General features: G+C 49.5%; 1 protein-coding gene across 2 annotated transcripts; it reads left to right on the top strand.

Annotated features, from left to right (window-relative positions):
* The first annotated feature begins 3,776 nt into the window (after positions 1 to 3,776).
* On the top strand, positions 3,777 to 6,287 carry CUNH16orf54 (chromosome unknown C16orf54 homolog). 2 transcript variants are annotated; one of them, XM_027126405.1, is made up of 2 exons: positions 3,777 to 3,904; positions 4,534 to 6,287. In XM_027126405.1, exon 2 carries the CDS (start codon positions 4,534 to 4,536, stop codon positions 5,206 to 5,208), a length of 675 nt encoding a protein of 224 aa, XP_026982206.1. In that variant the 5' UTR covers positions 3,777 to 3,904; the 3' UTR covers positions 5,209 to 6,287. The 2 variants fall into 2 exon arrangements, with proteins under 2 accessions (XP_026982206.1, XP_026982207.1); XM_027126406.1 differs by having other exon boundaries at positions 3,781 to 3,909.
* The last annotated feature ends 9,962 nt before the right edge of the window (positions 6,288 to 16,249 follow it).

Genomic DNA, 16,249 nt, shown 5'->3' with positions numbered 1-16,249 from the left:
GAATCTGCCTGCCAATGCAAGGGACATGTGTTCAATCCCTGGTCTGGGAAGATCCCACATGCTGTGGAGCAACTAAGCCCGTGTGCCACAACTAGAGTCTGCGAGCCACAACTATTGAAGCCCTCGTGCCTAGAGCCGGTGCTCCACAACAAGAGAAGCCACTGCAGTGAGAAGCCCGTGCACCGCAATGATGACCCAATGTAGCCAAAAAATAAATACATAAAATTTAAAAAAAAAGAAAAAAGAAGTGAGTCACAACGGCCAGCCGGTATTTATGAGGCAGGGGATGAGATTCTACCTCTGACAGGAGGAGTGAAAAGGAATTTGGAGACATGTTTTAAAACCACCACATAAGGACTTCCCTGGTGGTCCAGTGGGTAAGATCCTGCGCTCCCAATGCAGGGGCCCGGGTTCGATCCCTGGTCAGGGAACTAGATCTCAAATGCCGCAACTAAGACCCGGCTCAGCCTAAATAAATAAATAAATATTAAAAAACCACCACATACACTTAGGAATGAAGAGCACCAAGGGCAGAACTCTGCACACAGCAGCCCATGGGCCAGCTGCACAGTGTATGAGAAATAGAGTTTTACAACACAACATTGTAAAACAACTGTATTTCAATTAAAAAATTAAAATAAGACTTCCCTGGCGGTCCAATGGTTAAGACTCCGTGCTGCCACTGCAGGGGGAATGGGTTTGATTCCTGGTTGGGGAACTAAAGATCCCTCATGTCGCATGAGGTGGGCCAAAAAAGAAAATAAAGGGTGGGGGGAAATAAAATGCATATGGAGTTCAAAGAAAATCCTAAAGGAGATTAAAGTGGAAGAGCTTTAAGGAAAAAAAAAAAAGTTTAACTGGTTCCAAGCACAGCCAGGCTCATCCCAGAACACTTGGATCCAGGAGCACCCTGTCAACCAGAAGACTCCTGCACAAAGGCCTGTTTTCCAGACTCCTGACCAGAGACTTCCCTTTTACACACACTCCTTGAGTAACTTCCTGATTCCTTTTTTCAGAAATTCTTGCATGATGGAGGGGGAGGAAGCTAGGGGTCAGAATACCTGGGTTTTGCTCCCTACCCTGCAGAAGCCTGTAAAAAAAATGCAGGTTTATTTGGGAGTGAGGAAATTGTAAGGAATCATTTTCCTCTTTATGTTTCAATTTTTTATACTATGATTTAAAGTTTTCATGGTGGTAAAATATATATACCATAAAATTTACCATTTTAACAATTTTTATTTTATTACCTATTTATTTTTTAATTTTTTGGCCATACTGCGTGGCTTATGGAATCTTAGTTCCCCGACCAGGAATTGAACCTGTGCCGCCTGCAGTGGAAGCACTGAGTCCTAACCACTGGACCCCCAGGGAATTCCCCCATTTTAACAATGTTTAAGTGCACAGTGCAGTAACATTAAGTGCATTCACATTGTTGTGCAACCGTCACCATCCTCCATCTCCAGAAGTTTTTCATCTCGTCAAATTGAAATTATGTGTGTGTGTATATATATATATATATGTATATATATATATAGATAGATATACACATATATGTTGGCAGCACCATGCAGCATGCAGGATCTTAGTTCCCCGAACAGGGATTGAACCCGTGCCCCATGCACTGGGAGCGAGGAGCCTTAACTTCTGGGCCGCCAGGGAAGTCCTCAAACTGAAATTCTAGACCCATTAAACACCAGCTCCTGGCAACCACCATTCTACTTTCTGTTTCTTGGAGCCTGACCACTCCAGGGACCTCATATGAGTGGAATCCTACAGTATTTGTCCTTTTGTGTCTGCCTTATTTCACTTGGCATAACGTTTTCACGGTTCATCCATGCTGTAGCATGTTTCAGAAGTTCCTTCCTTTTTAAGCCTGAATAATATGTATGATATAAACAATATTTTATATATAATATTAGCATTTTGTTTATCCATTCATCCATCAATGGACATTTGAGTTCATTTGAGTTCTTTCCACCTTTTGGCTTTTGTGAATAACTCTGCTATAAACATTAGTGTGAAAATATCTGTTTGTGTCTCTGCTTTCAATTCTTTTGCACATATGTAGACATATAATTGCTGGACATATGGTAATTCTATGTTTAATTTCTTGAGGAACCAGTTAGAATTTTTTAAGCCTTTTTGTAAGTGATGAAAAACAGTTAAGAATCAAAACAGCCAGTTTGATACCTTAGGAACAACGACAACAAAAAATCATACCTGGTCTTTCTGGTTTGTTTGTTTGGTTTTTAGTTTATTTAATTTATTTATTTTTGGCTGCATCTGGTCTTTGTTGCTATGTGCAGGCTTCCTCTAGTTGTGGCAAGCGGGGCCTTCTCTTTGTCATCGGGGTGGCTTGTTGCGGAGCATAGGCTCTAGGTGCGCGGGCTCAGTAGCTGTGGCCCGCGGGCTCAGTAGTTGTGGCTCGCGGGCTCTAGAGCGCAGGCTCAGTAGTTGTGGCGCACGGGCTTCGTTGCTCCGCGGCATGTGAGATCTTCCCGGACCAGGGCTGGAACCCGTGTCCCCTGCATTGGCAGGTGGATTCTTAACCACTGTGCCACCAGGGAAGCCCTGTGGTTCTGAATAATGTTTACTGTTCTAGAGCTTTAATTTTTTTTTAAAGAAAGACTAATTACAAGAGAACATACATAACAATTTTCAGGTTTTATTTATTTGGAATTTCTTTTAAAAAGAAAACTTTTTATCGTCATGAATACATATCACACAAAAATTACCATCTTAACCACTTGTACATATCCAGTTCAGTGGTATTAAGCTCAGGTTTTATTTTAAGGCTTATAATCTCATCAAATTCTAATCTCGGTGGGTGATGCATATTAAGGCCAGAGCCTTGGGACTCTCCTTTCCACCTACTCCTACCCCTGCCACACTTTGTACTCCTTCTGGCCCTTCCCTCCAAACCGCAAGGACAGAGCAATCTGAGTCAGGCTGCCTTTGTGACCTTCTTTGGTAAGACACTAACATTTCAACATATTTTTTGTAGCCTTTCACATTAAATGGCTGTCATTTTGCAAAACAAAATCTGAGTACGTAGGAAGAGTTCTGTTGTGTACACGTTGTTTGGCAGAGAAGGAATTTATATCTATGCTTCCCCCATCCTCCTATATACATGAGGTGTGTGACTTAGAACACAACACCTCCCTTATTTAGGGCTTACCTGCCATCTGTCAGTGAGTGAGTCGATTCTAGACAGTCTCTGAAAGGCTCCCAGTCCAGGAGCTGATGATTCTCTCAACACCAAGCACCAGGAGAAAGGAGCCGAGATGACAAATGTTCGTGGTCTTGGAGAGAGGCCTCAGCATACTTTCTAGCCTTGGATCCTTCCCAGAGGCCTGACATTTTTGCTACCTGAGCCTCACCTCACAGAGTTTCCAACCAAAATTGGGGCTAAATGGTCTGAGGACAAGAAGATATATGTTAGTGAAGTGCATGGAGAAGGTGGGCAAGCAGGAAGGTGTGTGGGGACAGATAGCAGGAGTGGGTACGGCGGGGCCCAGTGGGCAGGGCAGGGACACAGCAGCCACCTGCGAGCAGGTAGAGCAAGCCACCTTGGTGGTCTGGATGGGCTCTGTCTCTCTCTCTTGGCTTCCAGGTAATTGTTCTAGGGCCTGGGGCCTGACTGTGGGGTGACACTGAGTTCAACAGAACCACTGCCCATTCCGGCCCCACCTCTCACCAGGAAACGCCTCCCCACCGCAGTGACCACATCCCCCCAGGTTGCCTTGGAAACACTCTGTGGGGGCTGGGAGATCCAGGGCACAGTTGCCCAGCAACAGGTGGTGCCCTCCCTTCCGCCCTCATCTGAGGCAGCTGCCCTGCACCCTTGGCTCGCACAGGGAAGAGCGGCTCTGAGGGCGAGCCAGGAGCCCAGAGACTGACTGAGGTGAGGTGAGGAATGCAGGAGGCCCCTGCAGGTGGGGGACCTGGGGGACAGCCAGAGGCAGACAGAGACTGGGCAAAGCCAGAGAGGCGGGGACAGGTGCAGAGGTGGCACCTGAGACCTGGCACAACAGCAAACTCAGGGGAGCCTGCAGAGAACAAGACCAACTCCAAGGAGAGTTGTGAGGGCAAAGGAGCAGCCAGGGCACCGCCAAGGTGGCCGGGAGCGGGGCCCACACGCAGGGGCAGCGCTGGGACGGAGGCTCTCATTTCCTCACCCAGCACTTCTTCTAAGCAAGACATGAGCGGGCTGAGGCAGGAGGAAAGAAGCCCTTGGGTTCTTTGAGTTTGAGTTCAGTTTTGTCTGAGGCACCCTGGAGTCTGGGAGGAAAATGCAGCTTCCAGAAAGGGCCTGGGGATTCTGAACAGGAGGGCCTGGCTGCAGACCGGGGTGGGCCCCATCTCTCTGGCCATCTGGCTCCTTCCCGCCGTTTCTGGGTCCTCCGGGCTCCTCTGTCTGCCTGGGTCTGTTTCTCCAGCCAGATGTTGCTGAGCCTGCTCCCCTGGCCCCTCTCTCTCCTGATCGTGCCAACCCTGTCTCATGTGCTTCCTCTCCTGACCCCATCTCTCCAGATGCCTCCGACCCCAGAGCAGCCCTCTGGGCACATGGAGGGGCCCCCTGCATCAGAGGCCTCCTCATGGCCCCCGCTGCCCTGCGGGCCCTGTGTCCCCATCATGCTGGCCCTGGCCGCCCTGGCTGCTGTCTTCCTCCTGACCACAGCCGTGTTGGCCGAACGCCTGTTCCGTCGCTCCCTCCGCCCAGACCCCAGCATCTGCGCACCCACCCTGGTCTGGCGCCCAGGAGGAGAGCTATGGATTGAGCCCACGGGCACCCCCCGAGAGCGCTCCGAGGATTGGTATGGCTCCGCGGTCCCCCTGCTGATGGACCGGGCCCCAGACCCACCCACCCAGGGGGGCCCCTTGGAGGCACGAGTGACAGCCCCACCTGCCCCTTCAGCCCCATACTCCCCTCCCAGCTCCTTGGTCCCCCAGACCCCACCAAATGCCCCAACCCGTAGCACCTTCTGGAGGCCCCAGGTCTGGGAGGAGAGGCCCCACACCCCAGGCCTGGTGAGCTGGGCTGAGCCTGAACAGAGGCCAGAGGCCAGTGCGTATCCCGGGAGCCCCCAGGCCCGGAGGCTGCGACCAGGAAGCCCCGATCCTGAGTGGGGCCTCCAGCCTCGGGTCACCCTAGAGCAGATCTCAGCTTTCTGGAGGCGTGAAGCCCGGACCAGCGTGAGTTTCTGAATCCCCAGGGCCTGGAGGACTGGCCTCCCAGAGACCCCTGGGGGAGGCCCAACCTCAGAGGGATCCTAAGACCCTGAGGCTCCTGAGAACCTGAGCTGACAGCTGAGGCCCCGGGAAAGAATGCCCCTCCCCAGGCCTTTAACTTCTGGGTTTCGGTTCCCCTGGATCTGGGCCTGGGCAACCTGGGTGTGGACAGAGCCTGCGCTGCGGGGCAAGCTCAGAGGTGCCTTTGCTTAGCTGCCCGGGGCGGGGGCTTAGAGAACTGGAGTTGCGCCACCTCTGGGCCAGAAACTGCCAAGATCACATTCCAGATGAAGAACTCAAGGTACCAGACAGACAGGGAATAGCATCAACGCCGCGGCTCCCACCCTCCTTCGGTGTGTGCCTAAGATGCCGACATCGGAGTGAGGGCCCCGAGGACGCTGAAGAACAGAGTGTGGTGATGACAAGGGTCAGCCGTGCTAGCAGGAGATGACGGGAATCCAGCTTCCCAGAGCCACAGCATCCCTCCAGAAAAACATACAGAGAGGTCAAGGTCAGGCAAAAGAGCATCTTATTACATATAAACTGTGGCCTTGACCCCCACCTCGCAACAAGAGGCCATCTCTTGCCTGCACCTGGGACCCAGAGCCGCAAAAGGCCGGCGGGCAGCATGTCCTCTCGAGGCCGCCGCATCTCAGCCCTCTGGATCTTACCCTTCCACGGTGAGGGGAGCCCAAGCCAAGGAGATCTGAGTTTGATCCAGTGTGGAAAGGAACGTTCTTCCAGAATGTGGCCCCTGGCCGTCTTCCCTCCCAGCTTCTTGGAGCGGTCCAGAGAGACAGAGTTGCCCCAAGACAGGCTTACTTATGATGCTCCACCCCACAAAAATGGAGCCCCAATATCTGTATCAGCTGACCTCCCCTCTGGGCGCAGAGCCAGGTGTTGGGTGGAGGCGAAGGAGTTTCCGTTCGCTGGGCTCTGACTTCTCAAACCTCAGTCCTGAACGTTAGGATTTTGCCATGTCAGTTACCACCTGTACTTTATATTTTTCTTTAAATTGGTTTACCATTTGCTTAATAAATTCATTTTACAAGGAATCTGTTTTGTATCCCTTCTGTAAATGGAAAACCAAGTATCACTTGTCAGAAATAGAAGGTAAAACATGGAAATAAATACAGTGTAAACAAAGGTGTATAGTTCTAAGTAGACCTTGTTTCCTGCTGGAGGCATCGACCCAGAGATCTGCTCTTCCTCGTCAAAAGGCTCAGCAGGTATTAGGAAAGTGTTAGACACTCTGGTGCCACCCTGAGACCACCCTTGAGAAGTGCTGTGATGGATGAGAGCCCTGCATGGGGAGCAGCCATCCTGTGCTACTTAATGCTGGCCAGGAACTCCCCCGCCCCGCCACCAAGTTCACCCACACCCCGGAAATGCTGTCAGGCAGAGGCCAACACTCTGCTCTTCCTCCTCAGAGGGCCAGAGAGCACCTGGGCCTGGACCTCCCTTCTCACCCCTTGGATGCCAGGAGTTGGACGAGCAGCCAGGGCTTTAGAAGCCCCCTGGCTGAGGGACATCCACCCCCCCACCCCCGGCTGCACTCATCCAGCCTGTGTTCCCAGCATCTTCCCTGAGCCAGGCCCTGAGGAGGGAGGAATCAGACCTGGCCCCCGCCCTCAGGGAGATCTCAGTCTCTCTAGTGGCAGGGGTGGGGGTGGAGGGAGGTGAGATAAGACAGGAAGACATAACTGATACAAGATCAGGGCTGCTGTCCCACCTCTGTCACTCACAAGCCAGGTAACTATGTCACTTCTCGTTGTCACCATCAGCTGACAGGACTGGGTTGTGGGGACTCTGCCCAGGAAGCATGAACAGTCCCTCAGGGACACAGAACCGAGAAACCACGCTCAGAACTTAAAGGCCTGCATGCCAAGGGCTCAGCAGAGGCAGGATGGTGGGGAAGGGACACCAGGGACAAGGCCCCAGTTCTCTATCTGGTTCTATCACTCACTCTTGGAGAAAAGTACTTTTTGTATTACTGGGCCTCACATTCTTTCTCTTTACAACAAGAGAGTTGAAAGTTGAACAGATGCTGTCTTGGGACTTTTCTAGCTGTGACATCTAAGGATACAGTAAAATGAAAGATGGATACCTACACCCATGCATGGAGGAATGTGATCTCCCTGAGGCAAAGTCCAGCTTGCTGTCCCCAAAGTCACCTTTATAGCCCCAGACCCAGAACAGGATCTAAAACACAGCAGGAGCCCAAAGAAAGGAGAATGAATGAATAAGTAGACGGATTCATAGATACATTTGTTTTACCGTTTCTCCTCTTTATTTTAAACATCTCCTCTTCATTTTGAACACCATCTTACTGGAACTTCCATGGTGGTCCAGTGGTTAAGACTTCATGCTTCCACTGCAGCGGGTGTGGGTTCAATCCCTGGCAGGGGAACTAAGATCCCACGTGCCTTGGGGTGTGGCCAAAAATTAAAAAAAAAAAAAACAAAACACACCATCTTATCACTTTCTCATGTTGAGTTCTTCCTTTATGCTATTTGACGTTTAAAATGCACTTCCTGGGGCTTCCCTAGTGGTGCAGTGGTTGAGAATCTGCCAGCTAATGCAGAGGACACGGGTTCGAGCCCTGGTCTGGGAGGATCCCACATGACGCGGAGCAACTAGGCCTGTGAGCCACAACTACTGAGCCTGCGCATCTGGAGCCTGTGCTCCGCAACAAGAGAGGCCACGATAGTGAGAGGCCTGCACACAGTGATGAAGAGTGGCCCCCGCTTGCCACAACTAGAGAAAGCCCTCGCACAGAAACGAAGACCCAACACCGCAAAAAAATTAATTAATTAATTAATAAACTCCTACCCCCAACATCTGAAAAAAAAAAACGCGCTTCCTGGGCTTCCCTGGTGGAGCAGTGGTTAAGAATCTGCCTGCCAATGCAGGGGACATGGGTTCGATCCCTGGTCCGGGAAGATCCCACATGCTGTGGAGCAATGAAGCCCGTGCACCACAACTACTGAGCCTGAGCTCTAGAGCCCGTGAGCCACAACTACTGAGCCCACGTACCACAACTACTGAAGCCTGCGTATCTACAGCCTGTGCTCTGCAACAAGAGAAGCCACCGCTCACCAGAGCTAGAGAAAGCCTGCGCACAGCAACGAAAACCCAACGCAGCCAAAAGTAATAAATAAATAAATTTAAAAAATAAAATAAAATGAAACGCACTTCCTGTATGGTCCTTTACCCAATAATTCTGGAGTTCCAAGTTCTAGGGTGTCTGCTCACTCTCCTTCGTGACAGATGGCTTCCTCTTGTTTTCTAAGTTGGGGCTGTGAACTCAGCTTCAACAGGGCCATAGTAAGAATCCCGGTGACTAGTTCCAGGGTGTCTCTCCAGCGAGCTTCTGTGTTTGCTCCTGCCAAGGATGCCTCAGGGGAATAACCAACCCTGGACCACATTATTTGTTCATTTTATTTGGGCTTCCGAGACTATGCAAATGGTGTAAATTTGAACCCCAAATTTAAATGAGGGCACACCTTTGGTTATGAATTCTCAGGGGAGACTTTCTATTGCCTCTAGATCTCAGGGTGAGACCCACGAGGTTCTTTTGTGCTTTATGGGCTGATGGAAAGATTTTTTTTTTTCCTAATCTGCTTTTCCACTGAGGGTTGCCACCCTTTAAGGGGCTGAGCTGTATATTAGGGTCTCAGTTTTCAACGCCCCAGGTAAGGCCTCCAAAATCTCCGTGGATATAAAACCCAAACCCTTCATTTTGCCAAGATCTACAACTGCCCATGAGCTCCCTTAGCTTTGGTTTTCAATATACCTCTTCGTGTGTGGCTCCAGGGATTCCCCTTAGTTTCCTGAAACCCAGCTGTGCTTTGTAAAGGATGTTTACTTGATTTTATGTAGCATTTCTAGATGTTTCACAGCAGGGATGTGCTTGTCAGGTTATACCATTCAAAATATCACAAAAAACAGATGATTTCCTCTATAACCAAGTTCAAATCTTTGCAGCCAAACTTCTGGAAAGAGCTGTCTGTCCTAGCAGTCTACATTTTCTCATCTTCCCATCACTCTGCAACCTGCCACAGGCTTCTATACACTTCCTGCACTCTCTAGAAACTGCTTTCCCCCAAATCATGACCTACACATTTTAATCAAAGGATACCGCTCAGCCTCCTGTGGGCAGCATTAGACGTTTTGATTCTTTTTGTTTTTTTAACTTTTTGGCCACACCGTGCAGCATGTGGGATCTTAGTTCCCGACCAGGGATTGAACCCATGGCCCTTGCAGTGGAAGCACAGAGTTTTAACCACTGGACCACCAGGGAAGTCCTGATTCCCTTTTTGACATGTGCTCTTCCCTTGGCTTCTGTGACTCCACGTACATCTGAATTCCCTTCCCTCTGTCTGCCATCTTCTCTGATTCTTTTGCTCTCTGCCTTCTTCAGCCTTTGCTTTCCCTCGACACAGTCTTCCTGGGCAATCCCACTGACACCCATAGCTTCAGCTCCGGGCCTCCCTGATGATCCGCCTCTGACTGTGGCAGATATGGTCCTCCTACAGACATCCTGCTATTATTCTAAAGTAATAGTACCAGTGGGAGAGAAAACAAGATGATTAACTAAAAGATTATCTCAGGGAGTTCCCTGGTGGCGTAGTGGTTAAGAGTCCACCTGACAATGCAGGGGACATGGGTTCGAGCCCTGGTCTGGGAAGATCCCACATGCTGCGGAGCATCTAAGCCCATGCGCCACAACTACAGAGCCTGCGCGCTAGAGCCCGTGTGCTACAACTACTGAAGCCCGTGCCCCGGTGCTCTGCAACAAGAGAAGCCACCACAATGAGAAGCCCCTGTACCGCAATGAAGAGAAGCCCCCGCTCATCACAACTAGACAAAGCTCGCGCACAGCAACGAAGACCCAATGCAGCCAAAAACAAATAAACTTATTTAAAAAAAAAAAAAGATTATCTCAGAACCTCTCCACAGTCATCCTTGATTACAGAGTCAGTACTTACCCCAGTATTAAAACACGACACGCCCCCCCCAAAACAAACAAACAAACAACCACAGGGGTCATGAATTCACATGCATAAATAGGCCAAGTCAGAGATATAGGTGAAGAGTGATGTGGACCAGGGGACAGAGGTGAGAAAAGACTTCACACCTGTCTGTAAGGGCAGCTGCCACTCGGCTCCACCAATCATGTCCATCCTTCTGATTTTCCAGCAGAAGCTAGAAATTTGGGTTTTTAGGTAAAATCAACCAAAATGTTAAGACTACTTTATATATATGTATATGAATCTATAAACCTATAAAATCCAAAGAAACAAGCCTGTAGGCCACATGTGGCTCAGGAAACACCGGTCGGAGATCTCTTCTGAACAAACGTGAGGGATTTTCCTGGTGATTCAATGCGTAGGATTCCGCACTCCCAATGCAGGGGGCCTGGGTTCAATCCCTGGTCAGGACACTAGATCCTGCATGCTGCAACTAAGAGTCCGCATGCTGCAACCATGAGCCCGCATACCGCAAGGAAGATCCTGCGTGCCGCAACTAAGACCTGGCGCAGCCAAAATAAATAAATAAATATTTAAAAAACCCAAAAAACAGAAAACCAAACTTGAGCAAGTGCCTGGGAAGGCCCCTGAAGTGGGTGTGGAGGGTCCCTCTTTGTGTTGGACTTTGGTGGTTGGAGGTGGGACGTCCTGCTCGCAGATGATCTTAAATCAGGGTTTTCCCCACCTTCACGCTGTTGACGTTTGAGCCAGATGATTCTTTGTGTTCCTGTACATTGTGGGATATTTAGCAGCATTTCCGGCCTGTAGCAACTAGGTGTCAGTTGCATACCGCTAGTTGTGAAGGGATGTTTCCAGGCATTGCCAAATGTCACCTGTGGGGGGGGGGCAGGGAGGGGGACAAAACCCTCTGATGCTTCTAAGTGAAGCATTTTAATCAATTAACACACCGGCCCACAGAGCTTGCAGCCTGTCCAGGAACAGGGCTGCTGGGGACCTAGAACCACTCGGCTGCCAAGTAGAACAATGTGGGCCTCCGCTTGCTAATTTTCAGTGGCGCCAAAAAAGCATTAAGGTGAAGAGACAAGACAACCAGCCTTGGAGGAAACACATAAATAAGATAATACACCAGGAAACCGGCAGAGGCTTCTAGGAAGGCAGTGCATCATAATGTCTTTTGTAATTGGAAATTCTAATATAATTTGGAAATTGCAAATTTGATTGCCCAAATGAAAAAGTTCCTTCTAAAGGAAGGTGTGGGAGGAAAAAGTTTTTAAACATCTCTCAGGAGGTAGAGGAAAATGACAAAGAAATGGAAAACAGGTAAGCAACATTAAGAGATAAAGGATCAATTCATTCAATATTTACCTAATAGAAGTTCCAGAAAAAGAGAACAGAGAAAACGGAGGGGAGGAGATAATGAAAGATTCTATGCAATGGAGAGAAGCATTTCAGGCAGAAGAAAGAGGTCTGTGAGGTGCCTCACACTGGCACCACCTGAGGAGCATCAAGGAATACGGGTGCCACCAGGACTCCCCTTTGCACCAAGTGGAGGAACAGGGACTGGGTTTACCCTTCTGCCTGAAACTACCTCCACTGCCACCACCAAACCAGACAAAACACACGGAACAACAGTTTTCAAAACACTGAACACCAAGCAATGAAAGACAGTCATGAAAACAACGAAATCCCAGAGGGAAAGGAAAACAAAGGAGGGAGTTCCCTGGGGGCCTAGTGGTTGAAATCCGGCCCCATCACTGCCATGGCCCGGGTCCAATCCCTGGTCAGGGAACTGAGATCCTACAAGGTATGCGGCACAGCCAAAATATAAAAAAGAAAGAGAGAGAGAGAGAGAGAGGGAAGGAGGGAGGGAGGAAGGAAAGGGGACTTGTCCTTTTAAGATTGTCCAGCTTACTGCTTGAGAGAGTTTCCAACCTGCGGGCTCAGAGAAGAGAGAGCCCCAAGATCTGCTGTGGGTCCTTCTCGCGCACTGTTCAGCAAAGAACTGATCAACACACATGTGTGAGAAAACAACCTGAGGCCCAGAGAAGAGCCATGTGAAAGGACTAAGGCAGCAGTGCCCAGGGCCTCACACGAAGCCAGGGCCTCTTCCCACCAGCCAGGCTGGAAAATGTCACAAGGCCATGGGCAGTGCACTCGGGAAAGTCATGGCTTAGTAGTAGAAAATAATCCACTAGACTGAGCACTGCTTTGGATCTGCCTAACGAATCATACAGAAGACTATCCGGTGCTGAGCAAGGTGAAATTCACCACATCCAGCAAGCAAAAATTAACAAGTGAAAACACAGGAGAGCATCAATGACGTGTCAGGAAAGATGTATGGACCTTTTCTGGTTCTGTTTTAATTATCATACACAGAGCATCCCTGAATGGCTGCCTCAGATAGGTCACTGAAACAGTTCTTTTGCATCTTCTATCTTTCCCCTGACGGACTTTTCATCCATTGGAATGAATTAGATTGGAATTTTAAAATGCAAGACTTAGTCTAGCCCTTGAAATCTCCCATGTATTTGGGTAATTACTATACCAATAATACAAACATATGTTAGTGCAGTCCTTTACCTAAAAGGCTGCCAAGTCTCAATGAATTCCCCTTCTGGCTTCTAATATTCTGAGAAAACAAAGCAAATCATGCAAAAAGTAAAAATAAGATATTTTTGGTTCTTGGTGAGATTACAGTTCAGGGGCCTTTATTGTTTGTTTTTTTTAATGTGGGAAGCATGACTTTTTATCCAGCCTTTAAGAAACCAGCATTGTTCTTTATCTACTGATGTGGTATTCCAAAAGAGAATCTCTCCCTTGGTTAAAAACAGCCAAATATCAAGAAGCAAGTGACTTATGGGATGGTTCTTTGTTGGTGCTAAGTCTTCGAAAAATTCTAGCTCAAGAGCTGGGAGAAGAAATAGGTGACCCAGTGGCCCATCAAACTAGAGGTACACGTGAGGATCTCTGCCTCTGATCATTTTCTAAGTGTGCTATACTAGGTCCAGGGATCCAAAGAGCACTACCTACCTGAATAAAGAAAGCCCACATTATCTGGGGTAAATCTGACGTGCACAGCGAGATGTTATTCACAGCTTCACGATCAGATTCTCTTCAGATCTTCGTAGTCTGGTCTTACAAGCTGAGTTACTTAGGGCCTCAGAAAGCAGGTCTTAAAAGCAGTTACTTACTAACTGCCAAAATGTTCTGTTCCTCAGGAAGTGATTAGAACAAAGTACGGAGGTACTGAAACATTTATGGAGTTTTACCTACCGTATTGTCTTGGAGGGCTAGCGATAAAATTAATATACATGTCCACACCGCATAATAGCACAGTGGGATTTTTCAAAGGTCCAAAGTTGAATGTTTTTCAGATATAGTGTGGTTTGCTAATAATGTCTTGCCGTTTTTAAATGCTTTCAGCTTTCACTGGCCTTGGCTCACTAAGGCTCGTGCCCATTGAGTTCACTGACTCTGCCAACCCAGTCTGACCTCTTGTCTTCCCTGACCCTCTAGACTGAGTACCCCAGTAGGTGGGTGGGTGGAGGGGTGGGAAGGGGGATGGGTAGATGCAAGGCGGGGGTGGATGGGCAGGAGGATAGGAGGAAGAGGGGTGGGCAGGTGGGTAAATGTTAGCAGGAGGGTGAGGGTGGGGGGGTGGATGGGTTGGTGAGTGAATGAGTCTTGGTCGTCTCCGGAGTACACAGGGCCTTGAAGTCACTGAGATACCTTGGGCGGTTGGGTGGGGATCTGATGAGGAGATGAAGCTGGAAAAGTGGGTGGAAGATGAGACTGCTGCACACCCCTCCTCAGCTTTCCTTCTTGAGCAGATGCTATACAGCATTCATAGCCTCCTTGGCTAATATCTTTGGAACCTGGAAGGAAGATGGAATCAGAAGATGGAATTGGAAGGTGGTGTGACTGAAGTGTCCTCTGGTGGCCATAGGGGATTTGACAGTATTCTTAGCTATTTTTTTCATTGTCTGTTCTCCCCTCCCCCACTCCACACCCCCAGGCTCCCACAGAGCCCGGCTAGAATATAAACTCCATGAGGACAGGGCTTCTTCACTGTTTACTCATTGTTGTATATCCAGTGTCTAGAATAGTGCCTGGCACGTAGTAGACATTCAACAAATACTTATTTTTGAATCCTGCTTCACCATTTTATTGATCTATGACCCTGAGCAGCATTCTTAACTTCCTAAAGCCTCAGTTTCCTCATGAGTCAAATGGAGACGCTAACATCCCTGCCCCCACCAGCATTAACTGAGAAAGAGACCCACGCGCGCTGAGCAGGAGCCCTCAGTCACATGTGTGTTCCCTTCTCACCCACCAGCTGGCGGTGATGATGCGTTACATGCTGACCTGATTTGCACCTGATTCGAGGGGCACATTTGCTCTAATGGGCATGGGCTTTATACTGCATGTGGGGCAGCCTGGGGAAATCGTCCAAGCCTAGTCCTAGGCGGGTCAGGCAAGAAGGCAGTGTAGCCAGATAGACACCAGGTGAAATGGGAGATTCCTCTCCTGCCACTCACCCCGTTTCCCCACCCTCACAGCCACACCCAACTCTTCCACTGCGCTGAACCCATCAGGCTCCATCTGCCCTCTGAGCTTTTGCAGATGCTGTTTCCCTTGCCTACCTTCCCTTCTTGCCAACCCATTGCCGTGACCCCCATTCAAGCCCTCTGAGTGGCCACATCAGCCTCCTCTTGGTCTGCCTGCAGCCACCCCGGCCCCCGCAAATAGATCTTCCCGCAAATATGCTTATCTCACTTTCCAGCTTCAATCTGACTGTTCTCGGGACAGAGTCCAAGTCCTCTGACCTACCATTTTGTGGTCTGGACCCAGCCCAGCATCTAGTCATCTCGCCTCTCCTGATCCCAGCTTCAAATCTTACACCAAACAATCCTAGCCATTTCCCACTCCTGAACCTTTGCCCACACAGTCTCCTCTGCCTAGAAATCCATCCCCTGCAAGGAGGGCATGGATTGCTTTTGCCTGCCCAGGATCCATTTTCTTTTCCACTGGTGAGGGAATCCCCACCCAGGGCTCGAATCTGGGATCTTCCTGTAGGGCTGGTTCACTTCTGTGATCAAGGGTGAGCTGGAGACTCAGCCTGGCAGCTTGCTTTTTCCTTTTTTAATTGGGATGCTGTGGGTGCAGCCTGCATTCTCCAGTTGGCTACATGGGCCCCTATGTCTTATTCTAGCCTCCCCCATCTGTCACATCTGCTTGAGTCCTAGAGGCATTTGAGTTTGAGACTCCTGGTACACACCTCCCTTCTGCCTCTACTAGGCTCTGATTCCCTCCTAGATCCCCAAGGTTTTGCCTTTCAGTTCCCTGCTCTTCCTGGGCCCCCACTTCCCTGTCCTGTCCTGACACCCAGAAGTGCCCCTAGTTCTCTGAAGTTTCAGTTAATTCCCCTTCAGATCTGAGGAGCTGGGACTCAGAGATCTAAATTCCCTGGAGCAGGGAAGGCTGCCTAGCTGAGCGTGTCCATGTTTTCCCTGGAAAAAGGACAGGAGGGCCCCGAGATGGAGGTGTGTATTACAGAGCACAGGTACAGCCCCAGGTGGCATCTCTGGGCTGTGTCCTGTGAGAATGGCCCCTTCAGTTCAGGACATCACCAAACGCAGTGTCCACTTCTGCCCAGCGTTGTTGTGGGGTTTTTGTTTGTTTTGTTTTGGCTGCACCAGGGATTGAACCCAGGCCCTCAGCAGTGAAAGCACGGAGTCCAGGGTGCTCCTCCGCGTATGTTTGGTGCTTGAAGGGTGAAGGTCTTGGTCGGTCTGGAGCTTTCACATCTGAGGTAGCTCATCTGCCCCTGGCCCATCGCTGGTCTCCAAGGTTGAGAAAGGAGCAAAGGGGTAGAATAGCTCCCTCAGGGCAGACTGGCACCCCCAGACTCCCCCTGAAGAAGGAACCTCTGTGGATAAGACCCATTTTTCTCTCCTCCTGGCAAAGGGCAGAGGAAAGAGTAGGTTCTGGGAGGGGAGAGGCAGCTCCAGACTGGAGCCCTT

This window comes from Aethalodelphis obliquidens, unplaced genomic scaffold, assembly GCF_003676395.1.
Source record: "Aethalodelphis obliquidens isolate GAN/ISIS:26980383/991018 unplaced genomic scaffold, ASM367639v1 scaffold30, whole genome shotgun sequence".
Lineage (NCBI taxonomy): Eukaryota > Metazoa > Chordata > Mammalia > Artiodactyla > Delphinidae > Aethalodelphis > Aethalodelphis obliquidens.
Note: the sequence above shows the minus strand (reverse complement) of the source record. Positions and strands in the feature narration are given on the sequence as shown.